Source organism: Helicoverpa zea, chromosome 29, assembly GCF_022581195.2.
Source record: "Helicoverpa zea isolate HzStark_Cry1AcR chromosome 29, ilHelZeax1.1, whole genome shotgun sequence".
Taxonomy (NCBI): Eukaryota; Metazoa; Arthropoda; class Insecta; order Lepidoptera; family Noctuidae; genus Helicoverpa; species Helicoverpa zea.
The window spans coordinates 2,105,993-2,124,982 of NC_061480.1; the positions used below are offsets into that span (position 1 = coordinate 2,105,993).

The 18,990-nt window shown below is 42.8% G+C and overlaps 1 protein-coding gene across 1 annotated transcript; it reads right to left on the reverse strand.

The window, feature by feature from the left end:
- Window positions 1-450: 450 nt before the first annotated feature.
- LOC124643903 (zinc finger protein 260-like) lies at window positions 451-18,654 on the reverse strand. The gene is made up of 12 exons (XM_047183029.1): window positions 18,637-18,654; window positions 17,065-17,176; window positions 15,763-15,882; window positions 15,070-15,268; window positions 14,206-14,318; window positions 13,544-13,671; window positions 12,042-12,177; window positions 10,917-11,050; window positions 3,390-3,522; window positions 2,792-2,905; window positions 1,130-1,260; window positions 451-688 (listed from the first exon to the last, which is right to left on the reverse strand). The coding sequence occupies exons 1-12, from the start codon at window positions 18,652-18,654 to the stop codon at window positions 620-622; spliced, it is 1,407 nt and encodes a 468-aa protein (XP_047038985.1). The 3' UTR covers window positions 451-619.
- Window positions 18,655-18,990: the final 336 nt, after the last annotated feature.

Here is an 18,990-nt window from a genome sequence, read left to right on the forward strand (position 1 = left end):
ATTATGTTATAATCATTATACACACACTGAATTTTTAATTTAACATGTATATGCAGTTATTTACTAAATTAGTTATACCAATTCTCGGAGAACTTTTTGGTCATACTACTACGCACGCAAATATCGCGCCGCGCGCCGCTCGACTCGACACAACATAACGAAACTACGGAAAAAGTCGACAATACACGAAGTCTTATTACTTTGAGTTACGGTCTATTTGAATTTGTTTTGACTGTACAGGGTTAATATGACAATAATTTCCGTAGTTTTAATTATTTTTGGGATAAAAAATTACCTATATTAAAAATGATATAAATCGATTCAGTAAACGATTCTGAACAAACTAATTTCAGGATGTGCGTTAATTAAGTTACATGTTGTATATAGATAAGTTTAATAGCATAGTTTTTTTATTAAAATGTTAAAAGGTAGGATTCAAAGAAAAATAAATAAATTGATGATAATTTTATTGAACAAAGTCATACAAAATCGGACACTTCATTTCACAAGTTTGAAAAACTAAATTAATTTTCTTCTGTAGTTGGTAAACTAAACATTGTCTTAAGGTAAATATTTGGTAAATTTCTCGTTAACCGTAATTATATTATAAAAGTTAACATTAAAACAGGCTGCCCATGTTATGTTCCAAACGAACGTGTCGGGTCCAAGCGTCGAGATTTTGGAAATCCTGAAAAAAATTACATCGTCAATTTCATGAGCTGCATAGCCATTTTCCAATATAATAAATACCTGCTGTTGTCCTTGGTTTTTCCCGCGTTTCGTACCCGGATAAAATATGGCATAATAGTAAAAGAATACTTCAAATTGAATCCTTTATGATACAAAAAAAAAAAAACAAACTAAAAACTCCTAATATTTGTGTCTATATAGTAGGCTAACTTCCAGCAGCGGTATCACCCGCATCTTGTGGGAACTTCCTTTGTCGGGCTTTAGAGTATAATGTCTCATCAACCGTCTGTCCTTTTCAATTACGTTGAGATGGGCTTTCAGTCTAAACGGATGTAGCTGAGTACCAGTGCTTTACAAGGAGCGACTGCCCTATCTGACCTCCTCAACCCAGTTACCCGGGCCACTGTCCTTATAATAAAAATAAGGATGGTATACTTACATCATCACAGTACTGGCAAGGAAACAGCTCTAAGCCATGTGTGGCGACATGGTCTCTAAACTTGTCAGCATCACAGAACGCCATGCCACACGCATCGCACATCCACGCCGACTCCTCGGCTACATCACCTACTGTTAATGACAGTTAATGTTAAATTAATGTTAACATTTAATGTTAATTAATGTCTGTCTACCAACAACGTGGACAGACGACCTTATAAAGGTCATCGTCGACGCTGGATGCAGGTCGCCTCCAACAGGTATCTGTGGAGATCTAAGGGGGAGGCCTATGTTCAGCAGTGGACGTCCTATGGCTGAGATGATGATGAATGTTAAGTGTTAACGAGACAGAACTTGTCGGCATCACAGAACGCCATGCCGCAAGCATCGCACATCCATGCCGACTCGTCGGCTACGTCACCTACTGTTAAATCAAATCAAATACCTTTATTTTCAGGCTGCATTGGCCCATAGATATATACCTTAATGACTAACATACATATTAGATTATACAAAATTGTTAGTATATACAACTTAAAACTATGTTAGTATCACTTCACTATGCACTGTCACTCTGTGCGGTTCTGTGGCACTTGTCCGCGGAAGCGACGGAACACCACGTCCTGTGGCCAGAAGTTCTCGTCCAACACGAGGTGCAGGAAACATGTCGGCACTCGCACCACAAACGCCTTGAAATTGGCATTATGGCGCGACTCCAGCAGCTGCACTCTCGGGGCGTACTTCAACTTCTGGCGCACGTACTCCTCGATGTCCTCCGCCTTAGTGGTGTAGTGTAGGCGGGAGATGTACACCGGGGTGTTCGGCTTGGTGGCACGAATTTTGATGTTAGGCTCAATAGGGGCCGTGCCGCAGCGATTCTTGTTGGTTCGCTGACGGCGTTTCCTCCTTTGCACCGTAACGAACCCCTCATCGTCAGCCCGATTCGGTCCCTTTACGGGCACGGGCTTCTTCGTCAATTTTGCTACCGGTGACGCTAGCGTAGTCTCGACGTACATTTTGATGTTCCGTCGACGCTGCAGAAACGAGCAGCTGATCGAGCGGTGTCGCGGCGGCTCGCGGAGGAGCCGCAGGGACGGGAGCGGGGCAGCGGGGCGCACGAGGCGCGCACTGTGCCGACTCAGCATTCGGCGGTGACAGCGGCGATGGCGACAAAACTGCTGACGCGAAACTTGCACCCGATACATCGAGGCACGCTCCGCGCCGCATGTTTACGTTCTATGCACCCACCGGTTAATGGAATGGTGTTAATGGAAGTTAATGTTAATTAATGATATGTTTAGGGTTAACGATAATTAATGACATGTTTAACGTTAATTCACGTTAAATTATAAGAGCGTTAATTAACAAGAGTTAATGACATACGCAATAATAAATAAAGGGAATTTAATGTTAATTAACGTTAAATTAACAGGGTATGTCTTATGAGTTCCTACTTACTATAAAGTTAACTCAATGTTACATAACGGTAAGTTTACAGTTAACGTTAGTTAATGAGAGACAAGACATTTATCTAAAGTAGGCTGAAAATCTGCACTTTTTGAAAGTTAAGTTAACTAAAGACAACCCCCTAAACGCCCGCCCTTTACCACTTCCTATGTGTTTTGCTGAAGAAGAAGACATGATCATGCTGATGATGGAATACCTTCGGCTTTCGGTTCCAATTCAGAATTCAAAGCTTCGTCAATGACTATTGAAGTCGTGGTGTGCGATTCAGTTTTGATTTTCTTAGATTCTCTCGGCTCAAAATATGGACAAGCTGAAATTGAGAGAATTATGTGGTTTTCAAAGACTAGCCTTTTCCCAAATATGTTGGGTATGAGTGTGTCACAAGGAGCGACTACCTATCTGACCTCCTCAACCCAGTTACCCGGGCAACCCAATATCCCTTTCACTTCTGACTACCTGTAACGACTGCCAAAGATGTTCAAATGACAGCCGGGACCCACCAATTTCACGTGCCTTCCGAAGCATTGAGGTACTTGTCGTGCCAATATGGTCACCCATCCATGGACCGATCGTTCGGCGGTGAAACTGGCAGGACCCTGAAGAGTATATTGACTTAAGGCTTGCTCGGGTAACTAGGTTGAGGAGGTCACATAGGCAGTCGCTTGTAAAACACTAGTACCTACTCAGCTGCATCCGGTTAGACTGGAAGCCGAACCCAACATAGTTGGGAAAAAAGCTCGGGAGATGATGATGGAAGTCGGGTAAAAGTGGCTAGGAAAATAATAATGACTTACGTCCATGTCCGACATGAGTTTTATAGAAGGTGACGAGAACTCGGTCCATAGTTTCTGTGACTATCATATGCGCGGGGCACGCTTTGCCAGTCTTGTAGATTTGACGCTCGGGCGCTGGGCGTTTGCCTTTGCCCTGGAAAGCAATGAATATTACTGTTTTAATATACTATCGAAGACTTACAGCTATGTAAAACCTTTATCCCTACTAATATTATAAATGCGAAAGTAACTCTGTCTGTCTGTTACGCTTTCACGTTTAAACCACTGAACTATAGAGTTGACCGTGAGAAAGAACATAGGATAGTTTTTATCCCGGACTTTTGAAGAATTCTCTTTGAAATGCAATATAACCGAACTCGACGCGGGCGAAGCCGCGGGCGGAAGCTAGTGAAAGAAATAAGTCGTTGACGACAGACAGCCAAATCAAAAGTCTTCGGTACCTAATACCAATATAAAATTGAAATTTTTGCTTCTTTCTTTGTACCGAAAATACTGAGCCGGTTAAATAATATTTCACTGTTAGGGTGCGTCCACATCTGGCGAATGTGCCGCGAATGTGCAGCTCGCGAGCCGTTTGCTCGCTGCCCGCGAGCTGCGCGCGTGCATTTTTGTTCGTGCGCCGCTTCTGCACCGCCCGCGCGCAGCTCGCGCGCGGCCTAAGCGCCGTACTGTCGACATCTAACGTCTGACATCTTCGATAGTACTGAGCCAGTATACGGAACTGTAAGGGCGAGAACTGATTGCGCGCAGATCGCGCGCCGCTCGCGCGCTCTATACGAGCCTTGCGTGAGTTGCGCTAAAGAGACGCACCGAACTATTGCAGTGACTGCACGCGCGCAGCTCGCGGACAGCTCGCGATCGGCTCGCGTGCTGCGCATTCGCGGCGCATTCGCCAGATGTGGACGCACCCTTAGGCAGCTACATTATGCAGCTCCATTCTCCATTATTTATTCCGGTATAGGAAGAAATTTCCGCGGGACGCAGGTAGAACCGCGGGAAAACGGCTAGTCTATACTAAAAACTATATTATAAAGAGGAAAACTTTGTTTGTTTGGTTGTAATGGATAAACTCAAAAACTACTGGACCGATTTTAAATATTCTTTCACCATTAGAAAGCTATATTATCTGCGAGTAACATAGGCTATATTTTATCCCGGTGCGGGCAGTAGCGCCCACGGGACGAGGGTTAAACCACGGGAAAACGGTTAGTCACAAATAAAATAAAGTCGCGTTAGTTTTTCTACGTACTTATAATAAAAGAAAGGCTGAATTGATATAGCTGTTTTTTTAGTGGGGATATAGCTTAAACCCGTGGGAAGAAAGAACCTAAAATTCTATTTATCTCTACTCGTATTTGCAGTACTTCCCATGGGAAACGGGTGAAATCTAGAATTTACGGAAAAGTTGAAAATGAAAAATGAAGAATATAAAAATGAAATCTTGATTTGTAAACATCACCAACACATTAAGAAGGTGGTTCGAAGTACCTACATATTATATTATTAGCCCATCTATCCTCCCCACTCAGAGAAATTTAATGATTACTTAAGTCACTCCTTAGTGACGGAATGTCGTACAAATCCTTCACTAAGGAATGGCTTAAGTAACCATTAATTGTCTCTGAGTGGGGAGGTATGTCTTGCATTGAAGTGTACAAATACATACATTTTATGTCATCATTCTTAATTTGTCATTATTAATACAAAGTCATTATTATTAATTTGTCATTATTAATACAAAGTCATTATTATTAATTTGTCATTATTAATACAAAGTCATTATTATTAATTTGACATAATTAATTTGTCATTATTAATACAAAGTTATTATTATTAATTTGTCATTATTAATACAAAGTCATTATTATTAATTTGTCATTATTAATACAAAGTCATTAGGTCATTTATTTATTTAGAACATATAATTTACATTTTTAAATATTAAATATAAAAATATAAAACATTTAAAAATATAAAAAATAGGTTGCCACCGATATCGGGCACAGGGTCCAAGGTACCGGTGGTTAGGGTCCCAGAGACAGAAACCTCCTCACAATACGTGCCGTATCAAGGAGTACTGCCTTCTGAATCAGTCCCTTGATCCAGCCGCCCAACGAGAGCCTCCTGAGGTGTTCGTCGAGGCTCTTGGCTATTAAACCATTGGCCGTAACGACAATCGGCACAACAACAGCCGTGTCGACACTCCACATGGCGACAACCTCGTGCGCTAAGTCGAGATACTTTATTTGTTTCTCTTTCTCAGCTTTCACAAGGTTCTCGTCATGCGGAACGGCGACATCGACTATCATCGCGCGGCACGCTAATCGATCTATCACCACAATATCAGGCTTATTGGCTACAATAGTCCTGTCAGTGATGATAGATCGATCCCAGTACAACGTGATATGGTCCTTTTCGAGAACTGGGTCGGGCGCATACTTGTAGTACGGTACCTCAAGGTCTACAAGGTGGTATTGCAGAGCAAGCTGCTGGTGGATGATCTTGGCCACTTGGTTATGTCTGTGCAAATATTCACCATTAGCCAAACGAGAACAACCAGATATAATATGTCTGATAGACTCACCCGGATGGTGACATGCCCGACATATGTCAACCGTCCCGTCTTTCACGATATATCTCCGGTAGTTATTCGTAAGGATAACTTCGTCCATAATTGCACATACAAACCCTTCGGTTTCTCCAAACAAGTCACCGAAGCGTAGCCAAGATACGGACGCTTTGAAGTCTACATCGGGGCCATGAAGAGCCCCGAAGAAGCGTCCGTGTAGCTGTTTGCTCTGCCATACCTCCCTGCGATCGTGGGTAGTTAGTACGACAGGTTTGCGCCAGTTCTCATTTGCCAACGACAGCGGGGTGAGTCCTCTGTCCACTGCCACCATATCACGGTGCATACCCACGTCGCTTTTGAGAAAATATTCTCTGAGACTGCACACCTCGCGGTTGTGGAGCGTCTTTGCATTTAAAAAGCCTCGGCCTCCACATTTCCGTGGGATGTACAGTCTCATCACTGACGATCGTGGGTGATGCATTCGTTCTGCGGTCAGCAGTGTGCGGACTTTCCTATCCAGGGCGTTCAATTCAGTTTGAGTCCATTTGAGTATGCCGAAAGAGTACATCAGGACTGGCATGACCCAACCATTAAAGGCGCGAACCTTGTTGCCTCCCGATAAGGAACTTTTCAGGACCTTATTCAGGCGGCCAAAGAAACGCTCCCGTAATGACTGTTTCATGACAGCCACATTGATGCCTAACCCCTCCGCCATACCCAAGTATTTACATGTATCGTTTGCGGAGAGTGATCTCAGGTTTATAGAATCTGAGAGTTGTACTCCCTCAGATTCCACAATTCCCCCTCGCTTTACATGCATGACTGCACATTTGTCCACACCAAATTCCATCCTGATGCAACTACTGAAAGTTTCAGTGACCTTCAGTAGCTTCATCAGCTGCAATTCTGTGGTGGCAAACAGTTTCAGATCGTCCATGTAAAGCAAATGGGATATAACCTGACCCCCTCTCCGCAAAGGATAGCCCAACCCCGAGCCCTCTAGCAATGTGCTCAGAGGGTTCAAGGCCAGGCAAAACCAAAGTGGACTCAAACTGTCACCCTGGAAAATTCCCCGCTCGATCTTAATAGGATCGCCGGTCCCTTCAATTTCTCGACATCCTGGATAGTGAAGAACCGTTCTCCATTGCTCCATACATGACGCAAGAAAGGCGCGTAGAGTTGAGTTTATTTTATACAACTCCAATACCCTCTTAAGCCATGTATGGGGGACCGAGTCGTAGGCCTTCTTATAGTCTATCCAACATGTCGACAAATTCTTTCGGGATCGCCGAACCTGTTGGCTGATGACCATATCAGTGAGGAGCAGCTCCTTAGTAGCACGGGACCCCTTCTTACATCCATTTTGAGAAGTTGACATAATTGAATATTTTTCAATATGTTGATTTATTTTTAATCTCAAAATAGATGTAAGAAGTTTATAGACCGTCGGTAAACAAGTGATCGGTCTATAATTTTTGGGTTCCGCGGTACTACCTGATTTATGGAGCAGGTGGGTAATCCCTGTTGTTAGAAACTGTGGGAGCGACCCGGCTTCTAAGGATGACTGAAACTGTGATGCTAAACAGGGGTGCGAACTTTGCAGCCACTTTAACCAGAAATTGTGCAGTCCGTCCGGCCCTGGTGATTTCCAATTCTGCATCGGACGGACTGCATAGGCTACGTCGGAGGAGGTAATATTAACCTCTTCCATTTCTGGTATTTTTTCACACTCTCGCTCAACATCACGTGTCCAGTCACCCTCCTCGTGACAGACGAGCGTCGACCAGAGGTTGCGCCAAAACATGTTTGTGGCATCATCATCCGGTCGGCTCCCGTCCATCACGCATTGCTCAGGTTGCTCCCAAGTTCTATATACCCACCTTTGGTCACTCTGGAACATACGATTCTGGGTGTAACGTTCTACCCGTCGTTTATACCTTCGAATACGGCTCGCCCATGCACAGACTTTTTGCCTCAGGAAGTCGATGCGCTCTGTGACACGTAACATATATTCATGAGGACTGAGTCCAGTCCCCACAAATGCACGCCTCACAAAGCGCATCACCCGTGGTCGGGTATTACCCTCCCTGAAGCAATATAGTTTGCCAATGAGTACTCTGGCCCCCTCGATACGACGCTCAATCCTGCATTGCCAGGCTGGTACCGCTAACTTTGGTCGTGTGGCTCTATCCTTGTCAGGGAATTTGACATTAGCCACACGACATGCAGCAACAGCCGCGCAATACATAATTGAGTGTGTATCAAGGAGGTCTTCGCTGTTTTCAAAATATTTTTCCAACAGCGAATCCAGAGCACACACCAGCGCCCTATTTTGTCTGTGCATAGGCAAGCGTGGTAGTCGTGGTCGGCTTTCGACGGGTGAGTATCTAAACTCCAGAATCGCATCCTCCAGAGCACTCCTCACCTGTTCATTGCACTGGGTACTTACCGTTTCAACCCTATCATCCTCATCCCGTTCAACAAAATCGGACCGCGGCGTGATTTCGCCTGGAGGTGGCGGTGGTACCGCGGCCTGTGACGAGGTGGTGACCATAGGGCTGCCCAGCATCTCTAAGCGCAGCCGATCAAGTGCGGCGTCGTCCAGTCTGTGATTGCGCTGGATAACCCGCACCTGATCCGACAGTCGTTGGGCGGAGACGTTGACGGCTGGCTCTAGTACCTGAAACAGAGACAGCATCCTATCACGGTACGCAGTGAGGTTAGTTCCTCCCTCTGTGGACCCGTAGTATGCGCGCATGACGTTCTCGTTCATTTTCTGAGTCCATCTCATGCGCTGCACACAACCACCGGTAGCGGGGACCCTGCTAGGGACCTGTTGGTCCCCCGATCCCAAGCCCGTCGGTGGCCGGCGTCTCCCCTGCCGACGCACAGGTGGTGGCGACGTTGGCGGAGAGAAGTACTCGTCACTCGAGCTCGACGCAGCTGCAGCCGCCGGTATCACTGGTGGTCCGGGGTCCGGCGGCGGCGAGGCGGAGCTGAGCGACGATTCCGGGGGTGGTGGGCGTACATTTCGTCTAGACGCTGCTCGTGTAATCATCTCTTTCCATTAATTTCCATTTTATTTGTTCATAATATTGTTATTGTTGTTGTTGACAGTTGTCACATTTTGACACATTTTTTTTCGGGCCCTTTTTCTCATAATTCTTCATTCTAGTAGATAAATGTAGTAGTTTATTTTTACAAATGATAGATTTTTCTTTATAATTAACCATGAAATGTTATCCAAAATCGTCCAGTTTAGTTATATTTAATATTTTTTACATATAATGGGAGATGATTAATGTTGCGTGACAGCGTGCGTTTAGTTTTATTTAAAGTCATTATTATTAATTTGTCATTATTAATACAAAGTCATTATTATTAATTTGCCATTATTAATACAAAGTCATCATTATTAATTTGTCATTATTAATACAAAGTCATTATTATTAATTTGTCATTATTAATACAAAGTCATTTTCCAGACCTCGGGACTATAGAGTCCCGGATTTTTGGGAGGCGAACGTGGGGCCGAAGCCAACACGCTGAAGCCCTTTTGAGACAACTTTAATGAAATGGTGACACAAAACCGACGATTATCCCTGTATAAACTATAGAAATGTACCCAAGGACAATCCCCGGTTCTGTGCTAAACTATTGCTAACTATGGATGAAAACTACTTAGGCTATTGTGATGGGATGCTAATGGACTAGGAATGGGGAAACTACGGGAACTATGGCACCTGCCGATGACAATGTATTAAATACATGTTAAAATGGCAGGTGGAGACTCGCCAACTCACTTACTGGGCCCCCGGGAATCAGTCACTGAAAAGCAACAAGAGGGCAACAGGGACATGAGCGGCTGAGAAGGGTGAGGATACCTCGGCGGACTTTAAACGCAGATCACGCGCTCCCTGTGGGTCCAGCATCACCGGCCCACTCGCCACTTACCACGAGGCACCTACCCTCCGAGCAGGACTAACCTTGCTCTAGCGACTCCACTCTGACCGGCCGATGAAGGCAAGCCAAGAGGCGGGAGACCTATCCCCCGTCATGCTTCACTCCGGCAGGCCGGAGATGGGGGACAGTATACTCTCCCTGGAGCACTCGGATATATAGCCCCGCGGGGTCGCTACTCCCCGTCATCCGCCTCAGATGCCCTGCGGGGCATACAAAGTCATTATTATTAATTTGTCATTATTAATACAAAGTCATTATTATTAATTTGTCATTATTAATACAAAGTCATCATTATTAATTTGTCATTATTAATACAAAGTCATTATTATTAATTTGTCATTATTAATACAAAGTCATTATTATTAATTTGTCATTATTAATACAAAGTCATTATTATTAATTTGTCATTATTAATACAAAGTCATTTCCAGACCTCGGGACTATAGAGTCCCGGATTTTTGGGAGGCGAACGTGGGGCCGAAGCCAACACGCTGAAGCCCTTTTGAGACAACTTTAATGAAATGTTGACACAAAACCGACGATTATCCCTGTATACACTATAGAAATGTACCCAAGGACAATCCCCGGTTCTGTGCTAAACTATTGCTAACTATGGATGAAAACTACTTGGGCTATTGTGATGGGATGCTAATGGACTAGGAATGGGGAAACTACGGGAACTATGGCACCTGCCGATGACAATGTATTAAATACATGTTAAAATGGCAGGTGGAGACTCGCCAACTCACTAACTGGGCCCCCGGGAATCAGTCACTGAAAAGCAACAAGAGGGCAACAGGGACATGAGCGGCTGAGAAGGGTGAGGATACCTCGGCGGACTTTAAACGCAGATCACGCGCTCCCTGTGGGTCCAGCATCACCGGCCCACTCACCACTTACCACGAGGCACCTAACCTCCGAGCAGGACTAACCTATACAAAGTCATTATTATTAATTTGTCATTATTAAGTTAGTATTAGTATATATTTTCTAACCTGATAAACATAAACGCCGGACTGGCTGCACATATAATGAGATCTAACGCCTTCAATAGTCTGCTTGCTCGCCGTAGTCTTCCTGAAACGGTACTTAGTCTCCTCTTGTATCGCACTCTTGAATATCATGAAATCTGTGGACCATAGTGTGGGTTGCTAGCTTGATATGTTGTGTTTGCCTCGTTGATCTAGCTGTCGCAAGCGCGGCTGCTGTGCCAGAGGTCTCGGGTTCGATTCCCGGGTCGGGCCGAAATCGCTTTGTGGGTTTTCTTAAACTTTCACAAAGCAGCCCGTAGTCTGGAAGTTGGTGATTGATACACCCGTGCATCGGAGAGCACGTAAATGTCGGTCCTGCGCCTGATCTCTTTTCGGTCGTGTCGGATTGCCGTCCCATCGGGTTATGAGAGTGAAGGAATAGTGAGTGCACCTGTGTCCAAGCAAATGCTCGTGCACTATAATATGTCCTGCGCAGCTGGCTGATCTCCTTAAATGAGAACAGCCGTGGCCGAAATCGGCCGTGGACGCCATTGTTATGCGGTTCGCAGAGTTGTGTTTGGGGTTGCAGAGTGTGTGGAGGGGCGCCAAATTGATTTTGGGGCGGCTGAATGTGTTGTGTTTGGGGCGGCTGAACGTGTTGTGTTTGGGGCGGCTGAATGTGTTGTATTTGGGGCGGCTGAGTGTGTTGTGTGGTTGCTGAGTTTGTTAAAGGTTCGTCAAGTGTGTTGTAGGGTCGCCGAGTATGTGTATCGTAAGGTTGTTTTTCAGGGTCAAAATAGGTATAGTACAATCTAAAAGGTTTTTAAGTGCTCTTTGGAAAACACTTAGTGGTGTAAGAAAACAGCGAAAAATCTTATCTTTATTTTCAGTATTTGTTAGGGCCATGTTAATTTTAAAGTAATATAGTTATCGGCACGAATCTTAAGCTCTGACCTTCACCTGCGCAGAAGTAATTTATTGGGTTCCTTTTGTGGTATGAAGTGAGGTGCGGGGGCGGGCTGAAGCGGTGATTGGCCCGCAGTGCATCGCGTCATAGCCGTCACACGGGATTGGTTCTTTGCTAATAAATCACTTCTGCGCAGATGACAGAGCTCAAGATTCGTGCCGATAAGTATAATATAATATTACCGTCCATATTATGGAACTCGAGCTGCTCGACCTGTTCGTGTACGCGGTGCGCGTGCAGCAGGTGAGCGCTGAAGTTGGAGCCGTAGCTCACGCGCTCGTCGCATAGTGGACAGATGAAGGCTTTGCGTTTTTCTACCTGATAGTTAAGATATAAGGGCAACTTTAAAAGAGCAACCGAAAGTAATTTACAAAAAAAGAAAAGTATGTAAAATAATTACACACATTATTCAGCATATTTAATTATTTAATAATTTTATTAAAAGAAAAAAAAATCATTCATCCACACTTCTTTTCAAATCAGCACTTTTTGAACGTAAAAATTTACAAAAGACAGCCCCCAAAACGCCCACCCTTCACCACTTCCTATTAGTTCCTATGTGTTATTGCTGGGAAGAAGTGGCGCAACAAACTCCCCAGCAACACGTGTTTTTTTTTTGCAAAAAAGTGCACAATTACAGTTCGCATCAAATGACTTCATATTGATAAGATAACTTCTTAAGAAGATCTATATACTTAAATGGCTTACTTCATAATTGCAAAGTCATTTGGTGCGAACGATTACAGGCCTGTTTACTACAGAAGAAACCTTATTTCATCCATCACCGTCCGAGCCCTTTTTCCCACTATGTTGGGGTCGGCTTCCAGTCTAACCGGATGCAGCTGAGTACCAGTGTGCCACAAGGAGCGACTGCCTATCTGATCTCATCAACCCAGTTACCAGGGCAACCTTGGTAAGACTGGTTGTCAGACTTACTGGCTTTAGACTACCCGTAACGACTGTCAAGGATGTTCAATGACAGCCGGGACCTACAGTTTAACATGCCATCCGAAACACAGTCATTGGAGTAAAAGACATACTTAGAAAGTACATACAAACTTACTAAGTGTACATAATATGTATTATAATGATTTTGCTAAGTGCTAATACAAGTATATTCCGTAATTTCACCTCAAAGCCATGCGCCTTCCACAGATGTTTGTTGAGTATCTGTTTCTGACTGAAGTCTCGGTTACACATGTGACACTTCTTGCGCTCTCGAGGCACGTATTTCGGAGTTTGTTCGATGCAGAGTTTTAGGAACATCCTTGGCAGTCGTTACGGGTAGTCAGAAGCCAGTAAGTGTGACGCCAGTATAACCAAGGGGTATTGGGTTGCCCTGGTAACTGGGTTGAGCAAGTCAGATAGGCAGTCGCTCCTTGTAGCACACTGATACTCAGTTACATCCGGTTAGACTCGAAGTTGATCCCAACATAGTTGGGAAAAGACTCGGGGGTTGACGATGATGGTATTATATTCAGTTAATACCTCAAAGCCATGCGCCTTCCACAGATGTTTGTTAAGTATCTGTTTCAGACTGAAGTCTCGGTTACACATGTGACACTTCTTGCGTTCTCGAGGCACATGCTAACCTTGTTTTATACTAGCTATGTAGTGATAGTTAGTGTACATAGTATGTATTATAATGATTTTGTGCTAATATAAATATATTCCGTAATTTCACCTCAAAGCCATGCGCCTTCCACAGATGTTTGTTGAGTATCTGTTTCTGACTGAAGTCTCGGTTACACATGTGACACTTCTTGCGCTCTCGCGGCACGTATTTCGGAGTTTGCTCGTTGCAGAGTTTTACTGAAACAATACACAGATGTAGGAGCTTTTATACTACAACATTTTCCATGAAAAGGCACTTAGTTCAAAAATAAAACGGGGCTTAAAATCATAAATACAAAAATACCAGTTACTTATTAAATTCCATCATTATGTTTAATATGCATTTGTGGAAAAAGTTCTATCAAGGGTGCTTACCTGCCGACTCAAATGGAGTGTAGCTGTTTCCAGCGATTTCACCCGCGTCCCCTCACCCGTATAAATATAGCCTTTATTACCTGCCTAAATGGTATGGGAAATAGTTCTCGATCACGCATGGGAAACCCAGAGAAACCGCTATTCTTACGTTGAGTTCCACCGTTTACCTAACTATAATGATATGTTCACCCATCCATTTTCAGTTGTCAAATTGCTTTGACCAATGCGCGGCAAGTACACGGCTGGTTATGGTTTGGTTACCGTTATAGTTAAACTGCGTCTTAAATAGTTTTTTAAAAAACTTATCTCGAGGCTTGCAGATTCAGAATTAAATATGAAAATTTTAGCAAAACTCACATCCATGTTTCATGCGTAGATGGGTGAAACAAGCCTTCTTGCTCACGTAGATATTATCGCAGAAATGGCACGGGTACTTCCTGCCTTCTGATTCGGATTTCACGCCGTGACATCTGAAAAGGGAGTCGAATTGTAGCATATTACAGTCAAGCGGTAAAGTCGAGGATATGGCTTCAAAGAAAGTTACTTGAGACGGCAGAGAAACGAGTGTGAAAAGAGAAAAAATGCTAAAAAAATAAATAAAATTCGTCAAATTTTTGAAAATTACAGCCGAGGTCAAGTTGTGTGAAAGTCGATATGGTAAGAAAGAATGTTACTTGTGAGATGACGGCAGATAGAAGAGTATGGAAGGAGAAAACATGCTGCGCCGACCACAAAAAAAAAAGTTGGGATAAGAGCAGGAGGACGGAATGATGATAATATGGTTAAGTTAGCAAGGATAAATATTCAAAGACTTGCCAGGGAAGCGTAACTTTAAGTGGCTACTTAAAGTTACGCTTCCCTGGCAAGTTAGCGTAACTTATAAATGATATAAATTATAAATGATATTATAAATGATAACTTATCCAACTATGTCTCTGCTTTTGTCCAGAGTAGCAAGATGTAGAAAGAAAGTAGATCAGATATAAAATGCTTTAATTTCACCAAAGCGAATGAGCCGTACTACAGTGTGTAAATGTAAGTATGAGAAATCATCAGATGACCCCTCCCGCTGTGGGTGCAGCGTGAGGGAGTGTCAGACTCTTACTGGCTAAAACCAATCATGTTCCTTCTGGAGCCCTTTATGTACCAGCGCCGCGATAACTCACCCGGACAATCCCGCAGCCCTCAACTTTCTGAGCTCTTCAACCTAGAGAGACTTACCTATTATGATGATCAGCAGGGTCCCTCAAAGCTACTCCGCAGAGAGTGCACTCTCGCAGAGGCAGGCCAGTCCTCGGCTCCAGCTCGTGCACTGTCCTGATGTGGTCGTGGACGTCTTCCACGGTGGCCAGTTGAAGGTCACAGTAGATGCAGGTGGTTTCGTCAAGAGCTTGGATTGCATGTTCGTCGTCTAAATCTTCTGTTCATAAGAAGATGGAGAAGAATGTTAATGGTGAATATTGAGTGTCTTTGTAGCCTGATCCAGGTAGAAAATATAACCCAAGCTAAAGGAGTGTCTTCTATGGCGTATAAGATGACTTTTATAAGAAAATTTGCCATTGGATTCAAATCAAGGCGAAGCTACTAATTAATTATAATGAAAATACTTTTTCAGTATGTATATCATGCTGTACGCATATACATATATGCATAAAAGAATACGTACGTATGGAAAGGCATAGACAAGTACATAAATCAGTACAAACATTTACTTTACATAGATTTCTATTCAGGGGTATTACTTAGTACCTAGAAGAATATACTAAAACAGACTTACAAACAGAATTCTAGGGGATGGGCCAGAATTCCTTTAAGAAAAATAGCCACTTCAGCAACCACACTATGATAGCTTTAACAGAGTACATATCACTGATCTATATTATTAAAATACCAAATAAACATTAGTAAACTTACCATCCATCTCATCATCATCACCATCAGAGCCTGAAGTCTTCAAGATCACCATCGGCTTACCATCTTCCCCTGTGACGCATTCCGCCTCTTCCAGTATCGATTCATCTAAATATTCTTCATCTGAAAGTAATACTAACTCATCATCTGCCTAGCCTTTTCCCAACTATGTTGGAGTCGGCTTCCAGTCTAACCAGATGCAGCTGAGTACCAGTGTGCCACAAGGAGCGGTTGCCTATCTGACCTCTTAAACCAGTTACCGGGCAGCCTGATACTATAACTAATGCCGGCCATACACTCTACGGTCTACCGGAGAGGTAATCTGTGCAGGTATGCCCGCGCAGGTCAACCGAACATTGGTAGCGTGTATGGGGACGTTCCGGTGTATCGGAGCGGTCTTCAGTTCTTTTTGCGATGGCATCGAATGTGGACGATGACACGCTGGCATTGCTAGGTCTTGCTTTAATTTTGAAGATGAATAATACGAAAAAGAAGCGAAAAAAGTGGTGTAAGCATTGGTTATTGAAAAGAAAAACATATAGTCATGTTAATTTATTAAGTGAATTGAAATTTGAACCAGATGAAACGCCAGTTTGAAAGAAACACTAGAAAACAACTGACGCGACCTGCGCAGGCGACCGGAGTACACGCACACACGCACAGGTACACCGTACGGTGTCACTCGAAAGAATCGATTTTCGATCTTGCGCCGGTTGCCTGCGCAGGTTCAAAAAACTACACAGGTCTATTCCCACACACATTCCGGTCTACCTGCGCAGGCATACCTGCACAGGTGGACCTTTCCGGTAGACCGTAGCGTGTATGGCCGACTTAACTGTCAGACATAGTATACCTAATATCGGTGACACGGGTCGCCAGATTGTGTTAGTGCCATAGGGCGCCAGATTGCGTTAGGGACATAGGTCGCCAAATGTGTTAGTGATAATAGGGCGCCGGGTGTGTTAGTGTTATAGAGCCAGAGATGTGTTAGGGACTTAGGGCGCCAGATTGTGTGGGCGACTTTCACGATACTAAGGTTGAGAACGGTCTCCGGATTTTAAAGTCCTTCAATTATATGTGTGATATTAACATGACGCGTACTCTCTAAGATTATTTTCTTCACAAAATCCTCAACACATAAAAAATATTTTCTTACTTTATTTCACGTAGTTATAGTATCGAATGAATCCCTAGGTAAATTCAAAATAAAATTAATTTTGAGAGAGTAATTCAAAAACGACAATACTTCAACAGTTTTACAGTAACTAAGTACGTAAGTTTTCCATAAAGTTTTCAAAAAAATACCTTTGACATTTTGTAGCAAAGCCAAGCTCTTGGTAGTCTGCCCCTTGAAGGAAAGTGACTTCTCGAGGTGATCGACACATTCCGAACAAATGTATTTCAAGTTCGTCGGTATCTAGAACAATGAAAAAACTACATCTATACTCATCATCTTCATCCTCCGAGCCTTTTTCCCAACTATGTTGGGGTCGGCTTCCAGTCTAACCGGATGTAGCTGAGTACCAGTGTGCCACAAGGAGCGACTGCCTATCTGACCTCCTCAACCCAGTTACCGGGGTAATCCAATACCCCTTGGTTAGACTACTGGTGTCAGACTTACTGGCTATACTTTTTTTTTTTTAAATAAGTAAGTATATAAAAATGAATTCCTATATCCCTTGGTCACGCCATCACGTGTGAATTGAATGTCTGAACCGTTTTTTAAGCTATTTAAAGGGGAGGTAGCTTAGAGCAGGGTCGCAGGGACATGACAAAGAATAGTTTTTCTCACCATCCGGCTACGGGAAGCAGATATATCGGAACCGCGGGCGGAAGCTAGTATTATAAAAATGATTAAAAAATTGTTTATACTATCTAATAGTATTGGTTTAGGATAGTATTGGTACTATCCTAAAGCGGCTACACCTAGGTTTAACCAGTTACAGCTGGGGCACAATTGTACTATTTTTACTCAAGCGACATACGATTCACATCCGACTGAGATCCAATCCCGACTCAATTACGATTGAAGCATATGTGGCATTCCGCTATTTTTTCTTTTAAATAAACGTTTTTATCCGTTTCTGTGGTTCAATAATGAATCATATTGTCTGCAAATTATTTACGATTGCAATATGATTGTTGAGCAAACTACCGTATAGACCAAACGGCAGACCAATCGCAAACCAATCGAATGTCATTGGAATACGATTGGTCTTTTATTAGTAGAAGAATGCCCGATATGGTTAAAACAGCTATTGCGATTCAATTTTGATATTATTAACTTAGTAGAATTATGCCCCTGGGTGTAACAGTGTAACTCACTATTTGCGGCTAAACTTGGTTTTATCCCCTTATTTTAATACCGAAGTCGGACTCGTGCACGAAGGGTTCCGTATCATATTTGACCCTAAAATATTTGTTTAATTCCAGTTTTCAACAAACTCATACTTCGTGTGTGAAAATGTCAACAGCCTGGAGGCAGGCGGACGGAAAGTTGGACAACGAAGTCACAATAATAGAGTCCCTGTATATCGAAGCTTAAATTGTTTTACTTATCTTGCGTTATAAATTCGAATTGGAGAATTCATGAATATCGTAAATAATGCTAATAAAATACAAACCTAAAAATTTCTAATATTTATTTAATTGTGTAGTTTCTACATGAAAACCAACAACAACAAAATAAGGTCTAAATAAATCTAAGAGTATGTAGTTTTTACGTAAAATCTATCTACTATTTTAGTAAAAAAGGCTTGATATAACCTTAATATCGAAACAGTTTTCAAACATTTTCGCATAAGTTTCCTTGTTGTCCGCGTACAAAGCAAATAGGTCGCATAAATCGTTCGTGTTCATGCAACTGATGCAACCTACAAACTCCTCGTCCTCCATTTTATATTTTCTATTTATTTTACAAACTAAAGAGGCCGGCCATGCTTCGTTATTTATTTCAAATGAAAGAAAATGGGGAATAGAACAATTGAATAGCGCGCGTTTTAGTGATGTGCGAGTGTTGGCGGGTCGTTTGTAAGTCGATCGATTTAAATTTGAATCGATATATTTTAACTCTATGTAATTATTAATAATAAAACTTTTATATAAAATTTGATTTATTTTTATATCCAATGCTCTTTTGTTTCGTTTTAAGAACGAACGAAATTAAAAATCTTTAAGCAAAACTAATCGAAAAGGCTATTTTAAAGTGGTTGCTAGGTCTACCTGAAAAGT

Excerpts from the sequence above, each read along its gene's own strand:
- LOC124643903 (XM_047183029.1), bottom strand. Across the intron at positions 15,883-17,064 it reads TTTGCTACAAAATGTCAAAG|ATGAAGAATATTTAGATGAA; the intron begins GTATTTTTTTGA and ends TATTACTTTCAG. Across the intron at positions 1,261-2,791 it reads ATTGGAACCGAAAGCCGAAG|TAGGTGATGTAGCCGAGGAG; the intron begins GTATTCCATCAT and ends TGTCATTAACAG.